Raw genomic sequence first — 20214 nt, forward strand, 5'->3', positions numbered from 1 at the left:
TGAACTACGATGTATCCTAGGATGACTGGTGTTTTTTCTGCTTTGGGAAAGGCGATTGTGATCAGGTCAGGCATGGGCCTAACTGCTTTGTACTAAATAAACTGGTGCTGTGCAAATCGTTTAGACCATTTGTGGAACACGTGATATGGAAACTATACCCTTATGCTATGGGAAGCGGGTGGGATGCAAACCTGCCTGTTTATTACCCAGTGTTATTTGAGTTCTCATCAGCTTGCCATGCAAGAACAAGACTCTGTAGATGTAATCTACAGACATTCATTCACACGGAGATATTTTAACACCACCTCTTAATCTTCAGGCTTATTTCATCTCGGTTCAAGTTGAAGGGGTCAAGTATGAGATGTATATTTGTCTTCAGGAGCTGGAAGTCTGAAATCGTTGATAACCCAAGTGGCAGATTTCTAGAGATTAGCAGTAAATAATGCCACAAATACTTAAAAGAGGATAAGCAAGGAATAGTTTTAAATACTTCTTTTTACAGGCCTCACACCAAACAAACTACTACTTATTTTAAAGCCAGGGCTGCAGGTTTCTGGAAATCATAGTCAGTCGTTGCTCATTGGTCTTAATACATATTGGCGAAATGGGCAGTAATTTCATGGTTCACAGCATTTCACTTCTTCATGTACAATTTTCCTGTTTCGCTCTTTCCTTTTAATTTTAAAAGTACTCATTAATCTAAAGTAATACGTTAATGTGGTGTGGGTTGGGATTTTTTGGTTTATTTGTTTGTTTAAAGTATGGTATATCATGTCCTATTAAGAAAAGTTTGACTAAAGAATTATGCAAAAGGCTTTAATAATTTAAATACTTGTTCAGCCATATGGAAATGTACAATCTGTTTTCTGTTCTGTGGGAAACCTACAGTTGCTATAAACCTAATGAATTTTAAAACCTCACATCCGTTATTTAATGCAACAATTTGCTAACATAATAACAACACTAATTCTGTTACAATCTGCCATACTGGAGAGGCTTAGAGACGTGATATAAACTCTACTAGTGATCAAAAATCCTCTACAGTTCAGGAGGATGCAGCACTGGAGTTTAGTCCCGCTACCTCTGAAAATACTATCACTTCATCCTTGTGCAAGGAAATGTCATTATAATATTACACAGAACGGAAGACATAACATAACAGTTTGGTTCATTACTATTTTTTTCCACATAATGCTTTATAAAAGAGATAAAGCTGAAGAAAATAAAACCAGACATGTAAATATTATGATGAAGTACATTGTTCTTATTTAAATAAATTCCCTTGAGCAGTATCTTCTTCAAAGGTGAAAATTAAACACTAATATTTGTCGCACTGTATAAAAGTGATGGTAGTAATTATAAAGAACCCGATGGTCTTATGCTTTTTTTATCCTATTCTTAAGTTTTCACAGCAAAAATATTAAAATTTGCAATATTACCAAAAAAGATGCAAACCTGTCAAATATATTACTCTGAAGTAAATTAACAATTAATTTATAGGAACCTACCATAGGAACTATTAAGTGGACAGTAGTAGTGGTTTTCTATATAAAATCTATCAAAAACTGTTGGATAAAATATATGAAGCGTAGCTGATAGCTGATGAAATCTGCAATATGGCCACAGAGAAATAAGTTGCAGATCATCAAAGTTAGCTCTTGTGCAGAAACATCCACCATGAGTTCACTAATTTCATTTTTCACTGGAGAAGAGCAGGAGGTTTCCGTAATGCAACCATCATAGGAAACTGATTCAATGCTGTACTTTATGCTTTACCCGTAGTTGGAACTTGCAACAGTTTAGATTTTTTTGGTGCTCTGATCTCTCTTGCTCTTCAGAAGTCTACGTAAGTATAAAAATCTTCAGCACAAAGACAGCTCTCTAAAGCACTGGCAACTGGTCTTAGTAGAAGACTGTTCAAAAAAAGAAAGGAACAAACAGATTTAGATAGACTGGTAAAGCAATACTGGTAAAGCAATACAGTAACATTCTATACATAAACCAGGGGATCATTAGAAGCGGAGAGATTTGTAGTCTATGACCTGCAGATGCACATGAACTCGTGGAGCTCAGAGGACCCTTAGCAGATTTGAAGGTGCTCATCTGTCCAAGCCTTTTTTAGCCTGAGTCAGCAGCCAAGCCCTGATCTTGCACAAATGAAGGCATTTTCAACTATTCCGAATAGCAAAAAAGGTCAAGTGATTGATGCTACCCAAGCTCAGCCATTTAACTAAAGCACCTAGACATGGACCTAATTAACCCAGGCTCTGTTCATCAATCACAGACAGAAAGCTGCAACCTCAGGAAAGTACTTCAGTGTTGCCCAGGTCAAGGGTTACAGTGTTCCTAGCTTAGACATCTCAGCCAGGTTACTGAAATCAGGTGTGATGACCAAGTGAGGTTCTCCCTGTATATGAGTCCTCCTAGCAAAGTCCGTGGAGCTTTAACCATTCACACAATCAAAGATAATCAGTATATGTGTTCCACTCTAGTAGACCTGCGTTGAGCACCAGGACCAGACAGAACTGTTTCTGGATCTTCACCTAAATTAGGAAAGGGTTCTGCTTCCTATGGAAACTGTTGGCAGCTTTATAACTTCCCCCTCCCCACTGGCTAGACATCAAAACAGTTCCCTTTCAAAATTTGTCAATGTTTATTTAGTTCATATTCTGAATGGAAACTTACCTTTTTTTATTTTTCTTCACACACGAAATTCTAAAGGACTTTTTTTTTTTAGTTCGTTAGTTGAAACTCTTAAGTCAGGAACAGAGCCTATAAATTTTCATTGCCCTATTCTGGCTGGTGAAGAACGGATCCCCACAGATTCTCCCATTGCAAGGGAAAGCTACAGTACGTTACTTAGTGGGTGCCTCATTTTGGTCCTCATGGTCCTCCCCAAAATGGACAGGATGTTTTCTAACTGCAAACTAATTTCTGGGAAAAGCTTTGTCTCTACAGATGCTGGTCTATGCACTGCTGATACAGCTCACCTCTCATGGGAGGTCTTAGTACCACTACAGGATGAGCTGTGGTGTGGCTGAAGACGAATACAATGACATTTGATTTTTATTCATTCCCAAATGGAGTAATACAGAGTTTCCTTGCTTGTCACTTCTCACCAGGAAGGTGACTTTACCCACTTTCTAACTTATATCCGCACCACTAAGAACTGGCCCCTGGTCCAGCTTTTAGAAGCATTATGCTGCAGCTGGAGAAGTAACTGGGCGATTCCCAGACCACCCGAGAGCAGCACAGGGAACATTCCCACCTTGTTTCTGTTCAACGAATACATGCCAAGCACATAATGTTAATTAAGACATACTGTACCTCCAGCTGTTTGCATCGTGATGTGTTTATTTCCTTCTAATCTTAATTAAAAAAACAAAAGATAAAGACAGTTAAAACATTGTAGCATATCACTAATTTAGAACACTGTTTAAAAAAACCCATGCACCAAAGGTACTTCTGTTCCAAAACCAGCTAGTATTATTTTGGTTAATAGTGTTATTTTTCTTCATTTTTTTGTTTTAGAGCAAATTTTGGAAGCATCAGCCATATGTTTATGACTTGTCTATTAAGTACCTATAAACCTAATGCTTATTCCCACTGTTTAAAAATATCACATGGAAAAGAAACAGTTTCCACTGGGTTTCGTATAAGAACAGAAATAAACCTGAAAGCGAGCACTTACTAACTGTTATTACTGGAATTCACCACAATGCAAGTAAACACCTTCAAAACTAAAAATAGCGCCGAGGCTCTGCAAGTGCATCTATCACAGCCTCTTAGTCCTAACAGGGTTTTGTTTTCTTTGAATTTGCTGAGCGCTCAGAGGATGGAGAAGCTGTTCAGAAGACAATGTACCACATTGTCAGCATCTGCTCTAGGATCCTTCTGCAAAAGTAAGTGTGTTAAAATTTAAATAAACAGGAACAATCATGTTAACGATTATAAATAGCCCCACCGCCTTAAGAGGCTCCAAGGCTAGCCAGTCTGTCTGAAATAATAATTGATTTTTAAAGGAAGTACAGCCTACCAGATAAAATTAAACTGAGAAAGCAGGAGAAATGCAATACGCAACCTTCCAATACCTTTCGGTGCAGCTTTCGTCTGACTGGAAACCATGGCAGCCGCGTCCGACGGCAGGCCAACATATACGCCACCATAGTTCCTGATTTAAAGAAACAATTAAAGAGACATCAGAGCTTAATTGTAACACTTCTCCCTATAACGTCAACATCCCGCAGCAGCGTTACAAAGGCCATGGATGGTCAGAGAGGAGGGTACCTCGGCACAAGCATCCTCAGAGGAGCCCTCCTTTCCCATGGCTATAGGAAAAGCGCATATTAAGTGCCAGATGCTCACTAACATGGTGCCAGGCAAAAAACCCTGAGGCTAGCTGTTATTCTTAAGTGGGACCCAAGCCTGTGAAAGGAGCTATTTTTCACTCAAGTTCCTAGTATTTTTCATTAAATCCCAACTGTGTTGTGACAGTAAGCCCCACTGGCCCAGCTTCTTCTGGACACCGAATATATCCAACCGAGGACAGAGCCAATCTGATAGTAATGTTCAACACTGGGACCACTGAAGCACCTCACTTCAAACAACGCACACCAATTTAACAGCACTTTGTCCTCTCCTTGTTCATGAATAGGACCTGCGTCCCCCTGCTTAGGGCCACACTTAGAGAAAACTGTTAGTAGGAACGAGCACGAGGGGTTAGGTACTTCCATGGCTCAATCCCCTCCCCTTCATAGCCTCACAGAGCATATTTTCTGGCTCCAAGGCCTGTATAAAAAGCAGGGACTGATGCACGGAGGTGAAAAACTGGGTCCTTATGAGTCTCTGCTGTGCCTGGAGCTACCTGCAGAGACTCCCGTTATGCTGCTCTGTCCCATCAAGTGCCAAACTAACCACACCTCCTCCAGCCCCCAAGGCTCTGAGTTGATTTCTGATTTGTTTGATGATAGGGTCGCACTTCCTTTGATTTCTAGCCCAGCAGAGATCTCCCACAAGTACTAATGCCATCTTCTGTGGCAGGACTGGTGTGAAGGCAGACGTCACCGTCCGTTACCAAGCACATCACCTACAGCTGTGAGATAATGTGCTCTCCTTGCCACAAAGTTCCCCCCTCCCCAACTCACTAATGGGGTGGGTGGACTCACCAATACTGGGCTCTCTGAGAGATTTCCTACTCCCTTTTCTTTCCCCCCCCCCCCCCCCCCTCTGCTTTGGTGCTGTTGGTGGGAATTAGGAGGAGGAAAGGAAGGATGTACATCTGGTGGCAGAACTCACTGCAGCCTATTGCAAATGAAGTCAGTCCCAGTAGAGCACCTACCTTCTTTTGTCATCATCCGATACGGATTCTTCTGCTCTGTAACATCAAAAGATATAAAGCACATTAGCACATTGTTTCTTTCAGATATTCCAGCAGCATCTGGGTAGATTCAGCAGCATGGGAAGAAGGGGATTATTACTGATCCCAGTTTAATTGAGGTCATCCACAACTCTAGAAATTATTCACAAAGGCATAAAAAGAGGGACAATTTTCCAATCTAACGGACAGAAGAAAGAAAAGCATCGAGAATCATTGCAGCTTAGTTTTCGTGACCCCCACCAGTGATGCCTGAAAGTAGGTTTGGGAGCCAAAACAGGTAAATTAACACTTTTCCTGAGTGAGTCCCCACATTGCTCCACACATAATGTGAAACATAAAGGCTCTGCACATAACAGAAACGGGTCTGGGCTGCTGTTCCACCAAAAGAGGACTGTAAGGGACTGGGCATCCATGCTAGCATGGGAAAAAGGATGAAGAAAGATAAACTTTCACAGCAGCTGTGCCAAAAGGTGTTACCCCTGTAAAATGAGGTACTGCAATTCCTGAAGTCAGTAGTTTGCAAACCAAATAAGTGTTACTAATCCTTTATAAATGGGCTATTACTTCTCTTTTACCTTTACGGTAAAATCACAGGTCAGCCTGTAGGTCGATAGGGAGTCACTGCAGTTTGACCCCCCCTCACTGCAATGCTGTCCAGTGTAGCAGGGAGTAAAGTAATTGGCATCGATATGAAGGTAAATGTAGTACAGAAAAGATAAAAAAATTATTTTTACTCCCTGAGGAGAGTACAGTGCCTGCCCTGGAGTCTCAGCCTGTGCCCCAGCATCAGTCTTCACACAAACCATTCGCCCACCTTTGATTAAGTGTTTGGACTTTGAGCTCCGTTTCCGTGGCTGGGCATGGATCAGGACAACAGCTGCATTTTAGCTTGGGCTGCAACCTACCAACCGAGCAATAACAATAGAGGCAAGATAACTTGAGTGCTGTCAAATCCACAGATATCCTTCACCCTTTCCCTGGGAGGCAACTGTGACAACTGCCCAAGAAGGAGTCCCGCAGCATGGCTGCTCGGGGAGCCATGAGCTATGGGCACAGCGGTGCCCGGGAAAGGCTGCCAACAGCGAGGGGGCACCACGACCCAAGGAAGGCCTCACTGTGGAAATACTCATGCACAGGCTGTTCACCCAGACACCCTCACCTGAAGGACCAATTGCCTGGACTATGGGGGCAATGCCAAGATACTCCCCATCATGAGCGGATCCGTGAATTTCTGATCTGCTCCCCAGGCAATAAAACCGAGAACTAGCATTTACCCAGTGTTAGGGCTAAATCCATTCTGTAGCCTTGAAAGGCATTTCTGAACTATGATATTTAACAATAATATATGACATTTCTTATTGTAATTTATTTATTCTAAGAGGTAAATGTGCCTACTGTCTAATCGTCAGGGTTGTATGCCATTACTGACCCCTGAAGACAATGGCATTTTGGCCCAAAGTGCAGAGAGCTCGTAGCAAGATGCAACCCTAAATGCAAGAAAACACCCCAGTTTAACCTCAACCAGCACTCTCCTGGAAGGGTAGCAAGTGCCTTAAAATACTGGTACAAGATGGAAATTATCTTACGCTTACCTTCTTTCTAAGTGGCAGAACATTATAGACTATCCATTCTGCGTCACCACAGTGAATAAGGGTACACAGGTCCTTTTAATAGTAGAGCTTTGGGGTAAATTTAAGTACGCTGCAGTTTTGCTAAATGATATTCACGCAGGGCACAGCACTGAGTGGGGTGAGCCTCCTCATCTGCTCTCTTTGCCTATATCTTACCACTCAAGAGAGATGGAGCAACGAACTCCTCATTCTCTGCCCCCCCTGCCACTCCTTCCTGGAGGAGCTAGTGCCATTTCAGAAGGCATGTCCCATCTCCTCTGACCCCACATAGCCTAAGCCTCACATAGGCGGCCAGAAAAACATAGAGACAACTTCCCTTGAGGACTGCGAAGCTGCTTTGTCCTAGTGTGGGCCAACTCCATCTGAAGAAAGCGGAAAGTCTGTGTATATCAATCAGTAGAAATGAGCCTCGTATTTTTAGCAAGAAAAACGTCAACACTTTAAGAAAGGGACTTTGGGTGCCAAAAGATCACAAACAATCATTTTTGTTGAACCAACTGAATGTGTCACAGAATTGACTTTTCTCAAACAACTGGAAACATTTTTTATAATCCAGATTAACCATTATCCAGAGAAAAGAATCCTTTAAAAGCACTGGCAACTTCATGCGTAGCTCAAAGCGTCTAAAATGGAATTGTAAGAATAATAATCAATATTGCCCAACAGGAAATTAATGTCAATGTTTAAAAAAACCCATAACCTCTACTAGGCAACAGGGCCATTTTTTCTGTTCTAGAAATGTTTTGTAACGGGGCATCACTAGACCATTACTGTCATTCTCTCACCAAAACAAATTATCCAGGTCTATGATTAAGCAGACTAGGTTTTGTTTTTTTTTTTTTTTTAAACATTTTGCTTTCTTCCTTTCCTCTTAAGAGCTACAAATCAAAGTCTAATTTTGCAATACCTTTTCTCTTAAATGCGCAATAGCAAATACAATCTGGGACTGTACAGGCCACAACTCAGGCTGGGTGATGACAGGGTACAATCTGTTGTGGCTCTGCTAGGAAAGAGGATGTGAGCAGAGACAGGAGGAACATGGATGGAAGCATGGGAACGGGGGGGGGGGGGGGGGGGGGGGAGAAAAATTCTGGCAAGATGGCACTTGAAGAAGCCATTTTCCACCCCTTTCTGTGGACTCATTTCTAAGCAGCATGGGAAGGAGTGTTGCTCCAGTTGATGCATTAGGCATATTCTCACACCTCTTGCCTTCAAACACTGTAGCATAAAGCCCCATTTTGAAAGGTGCCCACTAATTTCACATGTTCAAACATCCAGGTGCCAGCGAAGCCACTGCAGCAGGTGCTGCTTCTGTGCCCAGGCTGGGTGAACACATGTGGCTCCGGACAACAGGGCTGCAACGGCAACACTCCAGAGAACAGGGCTGCAACGGCGTGGAAACGAGAATGGAAAGAAGCTCCTTTGGTTTCAGCAGTGCTCCCATTGACACATCTCCCAGACTCACAGAGAGGATATGGGGATACAGGAGTCCAGCACATCCTTTCTCTACCACCAGTGCATCTTTAGTTTCTTCTTATGCCAGGGACAAAGGAAGAACGAAGCATAAAAAATATCTTTAAGCATCTCCATTTACGGAGTCCTCCAGGACGAGCAAGCTAGGATAAGCTTTTCTACAGCACAAACAGACGGCAAAAGGAACTTAGCAGTCTGATATGCTTTGTACTGATCTGCTGCCGTGTCACTGCATCTTCCCTCAGATGTTGTTGTCATCTACTACAGAGGAACCGAAAGCACATTTTTCAGCAGGTAGCGTAGGTGGAGTCCTGTAGGCAGTAGGCGGATTTAACAGCAAATCCACATAACGGCATTCTATTTTCAGCTAGAATAAATGTTTCTTTTGGTAAGGATTTGTCTATCCCAAGAGGCTTCCTGTCACCCTCCTAAGTCTGAAAAATATACTTGGTTCAACTGTCAGTTTTTACATCCATCAGTCCTATGTCCATTTGATGGTAAAAACAGCTGCCATCTTTCATATTTTAAATTCAAATGACAGTCATTCACATTAACTCATTCCATCCACATTTTTCTTACCTCAGCTTTTATGACCCTGTTCGTGCCAAGCATTACATAGACTCTTTCTAGCCACGCTCAGTTGTCCCACCAGAAATGATTCACTAAACTTTGCACAAGTGACAGACTACTCCTCCTCAGTTTCTCCGGGTTTCTTGGGAACAAGGGCCTGTGATTTGTATTAGATGGATTTCTTCCCAATGTTTTGAAACAGGCTTGAACTGCTGTGTCCTTTCCTTCCTACTGTTGCTAATCTTCCTCTGAACTTAGCCGCGTTCTGAATATCACAGGCATTGCCTTATTTTCTAGCGTATACTTTACCCCTCCTATATCTAAGCTTCTCCAGCTCACAGTGATGTATTTCTTTTTATTAGTGGGGCTGGAGCGGTGGCTGAAGCTGGCTGACAGATTCACTGCTGATTTGAGGGTTGGAATACACAGGGGGAGATCACGTTCCAGGATCATATGTCCTTGTTGCCACACGGCCCTCAGTCTCACAGCACTTCACACACAGATCATCCATAACATCATCCCTATCTTACTGGTGGAGAAACTCAAGGCCCAGAGGGCAAAGCAGGTTCCCTGTGGTCAGCCGGGAGGGCTCAGAGCAGGATCCAGCCCTCCCTCCTTCCACCCGGCTGCTCACTCCAGGAAATGCTGGTGCCTTGGCAATGAGTCGCAGTCAAGAAATGAGAAATCTCTTGAGTTAGAATAATCAGGTTCTGTATCAAAAAGTATGCCATAAGTAAGGACACACCTAAAAGCTTTTCTGCACCAGAATTGATATGACTGAAACTTGACAGTGGAAAAAAATGTGGGTTTTCTAAAGAGAATTTTTTTTAATCTTTAGCTGATAAAAGTGAAAAGGTGTAAAATAAAAGCTTGTGTGGATCTATAATGTTAGTTAATAGAAATCTGTTCATTTCCATGAAAGTAAAATAGTTTTTCTGGTATTTTACTTCCTTCGTAAAAATTTGCTGTTAAGTATTAGGATGATCGATATAGGACTTTTCAGGTGACCACTGCCATTCCTCGTCAACAGATCTGTGTTTTTAATGCCTGACGAGAAAGCTCAACCATGCTATTACTCACCCAGGTTGTTCAGCTGGCTCCACTATACTTATCTAAATGAGTAATGGTTCCAGGATTGACCCTTTCACTTTGTTGAAGTCTGCACTAGTAATTAGTTTTTTCTAAGTTATCCCGATACTTTTTTGAAACTTGACAGATGATCTAACACTAATAAGTAGGACGTTCCCAGATCCACTCCTAAAGCCTGGCCCTACAAATGTTTACACACACAAAGGCAGTTCTACATAGACCAATCCATACCTTTAAGCACAGAAATGTGCCTACTAAATTCATAACTTAACAGTGCTTGCAATTTTGCAGTTTAAAACTACCAAAGAACAGAGATGCAGTTCTAAGTCAGTCACTTAAATTATCTAAATTGAACAACAAAAAAAGGCCATAATATAAATTAAAAACAGTGGGTTTGTATATATAGAAGTGGTGAGGGCATGGATGCTGCAGGCTGTATCAAGAAGAGGTTCCTTGTACGCTCGCCGTCTGTAATTTATTTATTGCCTGACATTGCAAACCCAGAAAACAGACTACACTGGTAGCACAGATCTCAGGAGTATCTGTGACAACGGCGTTCATCTGCCAAGTGAGACCTGTCGTTAGTTCTCAGCTGTGCTCTGTAATAGCAAGGACAAGCCTGTTGTTAAGCTTTTCCCTCCACTTGTTTATCTGACTTGACAGCCCTCATTTCTACACCAGGATTCCTCAGTCTAATTAGAGTAGTTACTCTAAATGAAGTAAATAAAACTGAAGAATGTTCCTATTGCATAACATGAAAATCTTTCCCAGGCCCCTCAGTCTCAAACTCTTGTGGTAAATACCAATTATATGAAATAGAAGAAAGCAAGACCTCGGGAGGACTTCTGTAATGTTTCCTTTGATAGGAAAATAAATTTATGGCTGAATAAAGCTCTTCCTGCACAGTTCTGCATCAGCAGATGATAAATGGGCTGAGAAAGCCTCATCTTTTGCTGCTGCTTTTCTGAAAACCAGAAGTTGGCAAGAGGCAACAGGACAACAGAGGTTCAGACCTTCCACATTTAGAGAAAAACAGGATGGGTAGGGCTGCCCTCTGCTACTCAGCATCAAATATAAGGGAGAGAAAGAGGCGCCAATAGATACTATCTTCAATGTGGAGAACATCTACAGAAGGTAGGTATGTTGAAATGAAAGTCTGGATGGGTTACCGGGTCTCCTGCAAAGAAGGGGAATTTGCCTCAGTGGCTCTTTAAATCTCTCACAGGGCTTGGTGGAAATTTATGTGGTTGCTTCATACAATCAGATGGCCGTTGGAAAAAGGTGTACTGGTACATGATAGGGAAGAGTAGGCTAAAGTGACATGACCACGTCTGGGAGACAACTCTCTCAACAGAAGCAGATAAAAGCCATTTCTATTGGAGGAATAACAAGGGAAGGAATCCGTAGAAAAGTAAACAAGACATGGAGTTGTTTTGTGGCAATGGAAGCTGTCACTACAGACAATAAACATCTGGTGGTGTTGATTATACGTTAGGAGGCAGATGAATCATATATGACTAAATCTAGTAATAAGGCTGGTAGGACTGAAGATAAGTCCACAGTTACATATTTGAAAGAGTAGAGTAAGTACTTACACATCTTTAGTAGTCCCTGTGGCACCTAGAATGAAAAAAAAAAAAAAAAAGTGCATGTTTACAAGATATGGCATAATGCTCTAAACCAACTGATAGTACAGTAAGCATTTTTCTGCCTTTCTGTCCTAAACAATGCAGAAATAGCAACAGGAATTTTCTACTGTCAGAGAACAGGTTCCTCATGATTGTTTACTTTATCCTTAATGATTATCTATATTATCCCTTAAGTCTATCACACTTAGATTTGGGTCAGATTCTCAGTGGCTAAAAATGCTGCTGCTGTGAACCGGTGCCCAGGTGCAGTCACTCAGGATGAGCGCAACATAAGATAAAATTCACCTTTCTGAATTTTACATGCTTCGTTTTGCTCAGTCTTCTGGTGGTTTTGTCTGCTACAAAGTCGCTGCAACTAACCAAGCAGTTGCTCCTGAATGCCTGTTTATTTTGCCGTTTGATTCAGTTGTTGGCACTACACGTGTAAAATGCTGCTCCATTCTTCCTGCCAGATAAACAAAGTTTTATAAAACAACTAGACAGAACTAATATAAACATTGGGACACGATCCATCCAAAGCCCAAGACATCTAAAGAATTAACCACCCCTTAATTCTTCTTGCTATTTAACAAGAAAGCAAAAAGACAAAAGCTACCACCTGGCTGCCTGATCTTAGCGATTGATTTTTTTGGGGGGTGACTCAGACGCTTCTCGCTGGGAGAGGAACATTCACTCAATTACAAACTCTTTCCTGTTCCTCCCAAGTTATTAATGCCATGTTGCAATTTCTGGTATATCATTCAGCTGAGTAACCAGCAAATTATCCCTTCTATTAATTACACAAACTAGGGTAGACATTTGAAAACCTTTCACTTCCCCTTTTCCTCTCAGTACTTAGCTGGAAGAGGCTATCTGAGCTCCCTGAAGAAACTACAGTTGTCAATCCCAAAGATTTTACAGGTTTGGAGGTAGGTTGGGTTGGGGCTTTTTCAGCCACAGCACTTCATTTCTTGAAAAATATTATTTTTGCTGCTGAAAAATATCCACAAATAGCAAACATCTTTCGTCTCACTCTAATGTGCAAGAGTGTGCCTTCTGCATCCTTATTTTAAACGCAGAACAGAAGAAACAATCCTGCAAGGCCTTCCAGCACTGTCTGCCTGAATGGATGGCAGGAAACATCTCCCTTTACAGCTAACTCTTGAACTCCCAATTCCTATGACTTGACTATCCCTCCTTTTCCCAGCAGCAATGTAGACTAGACTTGTATAAGACTGTACATATTACTTTCGTTAGTGTTGCTTCCAGAGTCAGCAAAATCTCAGTACAGCTATACGTATCAGCAGAAACTCTGCTGGTTTCAGATGGAGGGAGTACCTCTATGCACAATGAGTCCAGGTCCTTGCTTTAAAACTTAAAACTACCTGGCAGCTCTCTGAGACTTTTTGGCTGTATAGGCACGTTTACATGGTACTACGTATAAACCCCTGAAATTAATTGTGTCCAGATGGAAGGTTGGCATTGCAGCGCTGCATGTGAACTTGATCTCAGCTGATGTAGGGAGACATCTGCTACCCGGGGTAGCTCTTCCAGAGTCAGCTCAGCTGTGTACCTTCAGGGCACCACCCTTGACATCAGCAACACCTCAGACAACATACTTTTCGAAAAGTCCAGCTCCATTGCTAGCAGGATTTATTTTTTCTTCCAGAAGAAACTATTCCTGTGCTGTGCGTGTTCTGCACCAGAACCACGACTTTCTCATTTTCTCAATCTAAGCTCACCACAAGCAAACTCAGTTTCTACAAAAAGGTTCATGGTCCTTTGTCAGACCTTTGATGAGCCTTTTCTGACTCTGAGCCAAGGTCTCAGCACTTTGGATCCTCATGTGAAAAACTCATGCCTTCCTTGCAGGAAGTAGACCAAAAGTAAACTGTCCACTACACAAACAGAAACCGCAGCTGAGTGAAAACTGTGTGCCTACAGTACCTCTACATTCCCCAGTGGAGATACTCAAGTTCCAGTCAATCACCAGGCACACTTCAATCCCATGCCGATGTTCAATGCCATACCTGTCTTCAGCACGTTACGGTACACATACATTCACACTCTGGGGACAGGAGCTGTCTCTCAGACCCATCAACTTGGGCTTTGTGTAGAGCCCAACCTCTCCAAACTTGTATTTGAGAATGGAGATGTGCCAATAGCATTCACACCTGGCAACGCTTGTTTCCTTTGACTATTAGACAGGGTACCATTGCTGAAAAATCACTGCAGCATTTTGAAATACACCTCACACAAAAACATTGAGAACTAAGTATGGTGAAAACAAATTCATTTTTTAAGATATTATTTTTACTATTTATAATAAATAAATACATATCATAAACAAGCACATAGTTTGTTTTCTATTGTTTTTATAAGCCCAAAGAACCAGGTTATCCTCATTTCCATTGATGGGATTCCGTTGATTTCAGTGGTGTTATTTCTCGATTTCACTAGCAAAAGTGAAACAAGAGTTTGGTCCAAATTGACTTCAGTACCACTAAAGAACCTGAATGTAGATCTGAGAGTATTTTCAGTTCACAAAGCACAGTTCTGAGCTTGCAAATGAACATCACTTTAGTTAGGCAGCCCGTAAGTATCTCTATGTAAAAACTCATAAGGTTTTCTTCATCAAGGAGACTGAATGTTCCTTATACATAGATTTTATTTCACAAGGAACTCAATAACATCTCAAGTTTGTACAGATGTGTTTGTTTTTAAAGTCCAGTCCATTCACCCTCACCCCTGTTACTTCACTGACACATTTCTCTAACTCTTCCATGTTTAGTGAGCGACAAGTTATTTTATCGTTACTCAAGTTCCTCCTGCCAGAAGTTCAGCCAAAGAATCTTGTTTACTACCAATTCACAAACAGTGCATAGCTGTTCCACGGCAGCAAGGCTTAGTGCTCTTGCAGCCATGATGTTTTAGATATATGACTTGAGAAAAGCATCACATATTTGAGAGCTTGTCCATTTTTTCCCACTATATCAGCTTGGCCTAAAAAAAGGCAGCACTTGACCCTACAACCCTAGTCCCAATAGGCTCATGTTGGTTTGGTTTTCCAGAACCTGCCCAACCTCAGCAACAGGAGTAGCCAGGAAGCTGCATCCACAAAAACAGGCAGTACTGAGCTGTCCTGAATGACCTCCCTGCTCACACCATCTACACAGTAGGACCATGGATGCTTTTTGGCATTTCAGAGCTGCAGGAGAAGGAAGAGTACAGCCTGCAGAATAAACAAGGCCCATTCAGTCATACATCACTCTGAGCCCAAGTGATTACAGAAGAAAAAAACATTTCATCTAAAGTAGTGGAGCTGAGATCCCTCAAAAAAAAAAAAACAAACCCATAGCATTTAAACAGTCACAAATGATGAAGGACAAAAACATATCCCAGAGCATCTTCCATTCTGTGAGAGGGGGTTTTGCACTTTGAAAACAACAGCAGCTTGTCACTGGCGACCCTGCAGGACTTCAGTAAATGCAGGACAAATGCAAGACACGGTTGAGAGAAATTGATAGCCCAAGACAATATTCCTCTGTGCTGAGAAATGCATCATGAGTGAATGAGGAAGACAAAAACCTGAGAAAAAGGATGAGAAGCAACCACTTACATGAATAAAAACATGGATACAAAAAATGCCGGTATCTGATGTTAGAGGAGATTATGAAATATCTTCCTATTAATTTCCTACAATATTTTCCTGCAAATACTTCAAATTTGCTACAAAAAGCAAATAAAAACCTCAAAATTATGCATACATGCATGCAACAGTTAAGATTATGAATGATTTTTCTATTGTAGGCTCCTTTCTGATTTGCTCCAAACAGCAGCAATATGGAACCAAGTCCTAAAATCAATAAATTTATTCTATTTATACCCCAGTGTAACCGAGGACAGAATTATATCAATTTACTTCAAATTGATTATTTCTTCAACTCATCAGGTGGCAGTTCTGTACATAGGCTTGACCTGATCAAACATTAATTTTAAAAATCAGGATTTTAAGTAGAAAGGCAGGATGGTTTCCTGGGCATTCCACCAAACCCCAAATTAATAATTCTGTTTAAACTTGGTGTGAAAGTTCTCCTGCATCATAATTTGGCCATATTTGAAGTTCTCCACAGACTAACAGCTTCTCTGTATATTTAAATTAAGGCTAGACTGCCAGCCTCCACTGAGTACCACAATTTAAGGTGTTGTCATTGCTACTACAATTGATACAGAAAGGAGGAGGCAGCTAAAAATTGTTAGTGAAGTAACTCTAGAATGAAGGGAAATGCCTTAACTCAGAAAAAGTAAATGAATGTTTAAGGGCATATTTTTAAAAGACCATAAAAGAAAAGCTATTTTAGAGCTTCTAAAACACCACGAAATAACATGAAAGAAGTACATGTAAAGTGAGGTAACAAAACATCAGGAAACTAGCAATTTGTTAATAAAACTTTGTATAGGCAATGGGAAATTTAAAAAATAAGTGTAATCCATATTTAACACATAAAATAGCTAGGTGATTTAAGAAGGACGTGTATACATTAGTTTACTTGGATAACAGAAGTTGCCATTTCTCAACTGAGGAGCCTTTTGCCAGTGTCTGATGCTCTGGAAGGAAAATTTAAACTGCCAGTTATATTGGTGTTCTGGAGTTCCACACCACAGACAGAAATGTTATTCTAGATCACGTCTATTAGTTTAGATCTCACAGACCACAGGGCTGATAGCTCCTCTGATGTCATTCTAGCCATACAAGAGAAGATAATATCATTAGCTGAACTATCATTACATATACATCTGCTTAGGAAAAATCAAGTTAGGCTACAATAGACATTTTACCAGAGGAAGAAAATGGGGACTAGTGTAACACATCTAATGTATTCTGTGAAGTATGCTACAATATTATCCTTAGTCATATAATATGACAGAGAGTGTTACAGGTTAATTATATGTTATGTACCTCTAGCTTTGACATTACTGACTGAAGAATAGTCATAACTTTAGCACTAAAGATGTAGTCATGCTGTGCCAGCCACAAAATTAATTTGTATTTACACAGCATTCGCATCTTTCAGTAAAATACTGAGAGTTCCACTTTCCTTAAAAGCTCTAGGATTCTGATTAAAAATGGTACGTCTTCTCCTACATAAAATAATTTTATTTTTATTAGACACACTTTGTAAGGAATGCTAAATGAAAAAAACTAAATGGTAGACATCTTACTTTTGTTACCAGTTGTTGGTTATTATAACACCATGGACTGACAGCGGTGAAAGTGCGAAGAGAACTGGACCTTTCAGAGCTGTATTTGCTTTGGAAAGGTCTATCCATAATTCCATTATATTGATTATGTGTTTTACATGGCATTGTTGTTTTTTACCTGCATTAAGCCATTGGAGATCTGTGGGCTATTTCTGAAGAGTATGCAAAAGGCTGCTACAAAATGCAAGTTCAAATGTATTATAGATAACAGTTCAGGTAAATTAAACTACCAAAGGGGCTGTACCTTCAGTAAAAATAATTTATGAATCTACAAGCCAAAACCTGTTGAAAATTGCTGCCTTTAATGCAACAGCGGACGCATTTATTTAAACAAACAAACTTTCAGTTCAACATAATTCACTAAACACTACCGCTGTCCGAGTTGGTCTATTGGATGTTTACCTGTTTGTGTCCTGGTGTAAGTTCCACAGGGTCGCCAGATCAACATTAGTTGAGAAGGTACCACAAAGGGACTTATAAACAACTCAAAATTTTCCTCTAAACTTCTCTGATACTTGCTCTGGTGCTTTGACCCAGCAAACAGAAATGGGATGTGAACAAGCATCACCTCAGCAGTATGAAGCTACATTGGTCATACACTGAAACGACTTCCAGTCACAGCAACGCAGGAATCAACTAATGCAAAAGAATTAACGTGTGCAAACAGGACAGCTCTAATAAGAGTGCTGAAGTTGAAGCAAATCCATACAGTGCATTCTTTATGGGTGAGAAGCCTCTGCTAGATACACGATACCTAAAAGCTAATTTATAATCATTTAACAGAAATCAATTAAGCAATAATGGCAGAAAAACCTCCTCTACCCCCGTGAATGCAAAGTGCAGGGTTTAGGGTGGAATCCAGCAACACACACTGACCAAACATACATACATACATACATACGTACAACTTGGAGAAGGCATCATTCACACTCAAAAGATATGCCCAGTTCTGCAAATCGTGACTCGCACGACCCGTGGCACCACTGAAGCTCTGGATAAAGTAAGTCAAAATGGTAAGAGATGAAGACTCAGTAATTCTAACTGGTCGAGCCACTATTTTACTGCTTATTTTCAAAAGGCTATGAAGCTACCAAGTGCATCTGAAAGACTTAATACAGGTATTGAAACAGGTGGCAATGTTTGCCAAGTGCAGTTAGGATGAAAAATGATTGAGAAATGCTCCTATTTATAACTATAGGGTGGAGGTCCACTTATCAATTTCCATACGCTTTCCTTTTTTTGCGGGGGCCGGGGGGAGGAAGAGCACAACAGCACCATCTTCCCAGATCTTATCTCTTTTGAAAATAACAATGAACAAATAAGGGAGGCAGCTGGACACACCAGCCGGCAGTACACATTAACATGCAAGAAACCTCAATCTTGGAATATCCTCCAACTTCTGCAAGCAGAGGAGAAGAAGTGGCACAAATTCATTTCAGAAGTGCCATTCGTGGCCTTATAGGGAAGCAAAGAGGATGGAACTTACATCCCCAGCGGGATCCTTACGCCCAGCTCCTGGCCGGGGCTGGCCGCGCATAGGACGGCTACTGTTGGAGGCGGCCACCCCATCGACAACCCGGGCACCAGAAAGCCTTCGGTGCCCCCCGTCGAGCCACATCACCCTCTCTCTCTCTCCCCTCTGGGCAAGTGGATCAGCTTGGGGATAGAAAGATGCTCTTGCAGGAGCGCGGGCAGCGACTCCCGCCGCTCGGGCGGGCATCCCCCAAACCGGGTGGAGGGGGATGCAGCACCTCCGGGGGTGGGTGGCTGCGTGCCCATCGCCGCGCCCCCCTCCCCCAGACCCGCAGCTCCCCCGGTAGGGGCTGCCCGGGGGGATGCTCGCTCGCTCACTCACACACACACACGCTCACACCCGGTCCCGTCGTCGTCCCCGCCGCCGCCGCCGCCCTACCTCTGCCGCCCGCGGCGCCGGCCGTGGAGTTGCCGCAGCCCATGGGCGCTGCCCTGCCCGCCGCTGCGCCCGCCGCGCCGAACGGAGCGGAGCGGAGCGGCGACGGCAGACAGCCGGCAGCGGGCGGAGCCCGGCGGGAGATAAAGCCGCGGGGACCCCTCCTCCTCCTTCTCCTCCTCCTCTTCTTCCTCCTCCTTCTCTTCCTCCTCCCTCTCCCCACCCATCGCCCGGGAAACCGCCGGCCCCGAGCGCCGCCGCCCGGCACCAGCCCCGGCCCCTCACTGCAGCCCCCGTCCATCCCCGAGGAAGGCCGCCCCCCTGCCAGCCCGGGCTTTCCCCTCGTCCCCCCGGGCTGGAGCTGCTAAGCCGGAGATAAGGCTCCACGCAGGCATGAGCCCTCAGGAGCCCTCACGACCCCCGGAGGCAGGCAGCGAGCTGGGGGCTCCCCCGGGCAGCGGAGATGCCCCTCGCCTCGCGCCTTTTGCGGCAGCTCGGGGACACCCTTCTTTCACCGCGGGGGAAACCGGTGTCATCACAGGTCCAGGCTGCGACCCCTACTTCTGCCATCAATAACATCCCGTTCGCTATTTTAAGCAAATATTGTTTTGGTTGCTTTCAGTATTTCTCTTCGTAATGGCCAATGGCAAAACTGAAGACCCATTGAGTTGATAAGAGCTACAGATTTCACTTTTCCCAATTAACGTCGACAGCACTGAGAAATATGCAAGATGAGTTTACAAAGTCTACAAGCGATCTTTTTTTATTCAAAATTTGTATCATTCCCCAAAAAGAATTTGACTTATTTTCTGCTAACCCGAGCTCTTCTTCCACATGGAGAAGTAAAATAATTCCAAACCTCAATGGCTTACTCTTCCTCAGTCCTCTCAAATGACCAGGGAGCTGAAACCCAATGGATACAATCAGATGCAACCAGAAATACTCTAGCTAGATTGATATTACTGCTACAACAAACCTGTTTAAGGGCTCAGAAAGACATTTCAGGGGTGTCATATAAACACCAGTAGGAGCATAACGGTTGCATATGACTGATAACTGTCTTTACCACAAAAGGACCAGATATAAAATGCTGCTGCCTGATCTTTCAGCCTATTCAGAGAAAGGAAAGACAGACATCGCAATTCTCTTACAGACTGCTCAAAAAGCACATGTTAAAAACAAGCAGCTCCATAAGCAGCGGAATCAAGAAAGTCCAGTCTCTTATGGATTTATCCTCTGAGGAGGCACACATGCATGGATGGGCTCACTGATGTC

At 42.5% G+C, this 20214-nt stretch overlaps 1 protein-coding gene across 2 annotated transcripts; it reads right to left on the reverse strand.

The window, feature by feature from the left end:
- Positions 1-808: 808 nt before the first annotated feature.
- Positions 809-19039, reverse strand: LOC309670352 (overexpressed in colon carcinoma 1 protein homolog). 2 transcript variants are annotated; one of them, XM_082481251.1, is made up of 6 exons: positions 18943-19039; positions 11736-11760; positions 5339-5374; positions 4082-4171; positions 3328-3368; positions 809-1913 (listed from the first exon to the last, which is right to left on the reverse strand). In XM_082481251.1, exons 1-6 carry the CDS (start codon positions 18983-18985, stop codon positions 1903-1905), a joined length of 246 nt encoding a protein of 81 aa, XP_082337377.1. In that variant the 5' UTR covers positions 18986-19039; the 3' UTR covers positions 809-1902. The 2 variants fall into 2 exon arrangements, with proteins under 2 accessions (XP_082337377.1, XP_082337378.1); XM_082481252.1 differs by lacking the exon at positions 809-1913 and having other exon boundaries at positions 3339-3368; positions 4092-4171.
- Between the last annotated feature and the right edge of the window lie 1175 nt (positions 19040-20214).

Source organism: Vanellus vanellus (assembly GCF_965231255.1).
Source record: "Vanellus vanellus genome assembly, chromosome: 1".
Lineage (NCBI taxonomy): Eukaryota > Metazoa > Chordata > Aves > Charadriiformes > Charadriidae > Vanellus > Vanellus vanellus.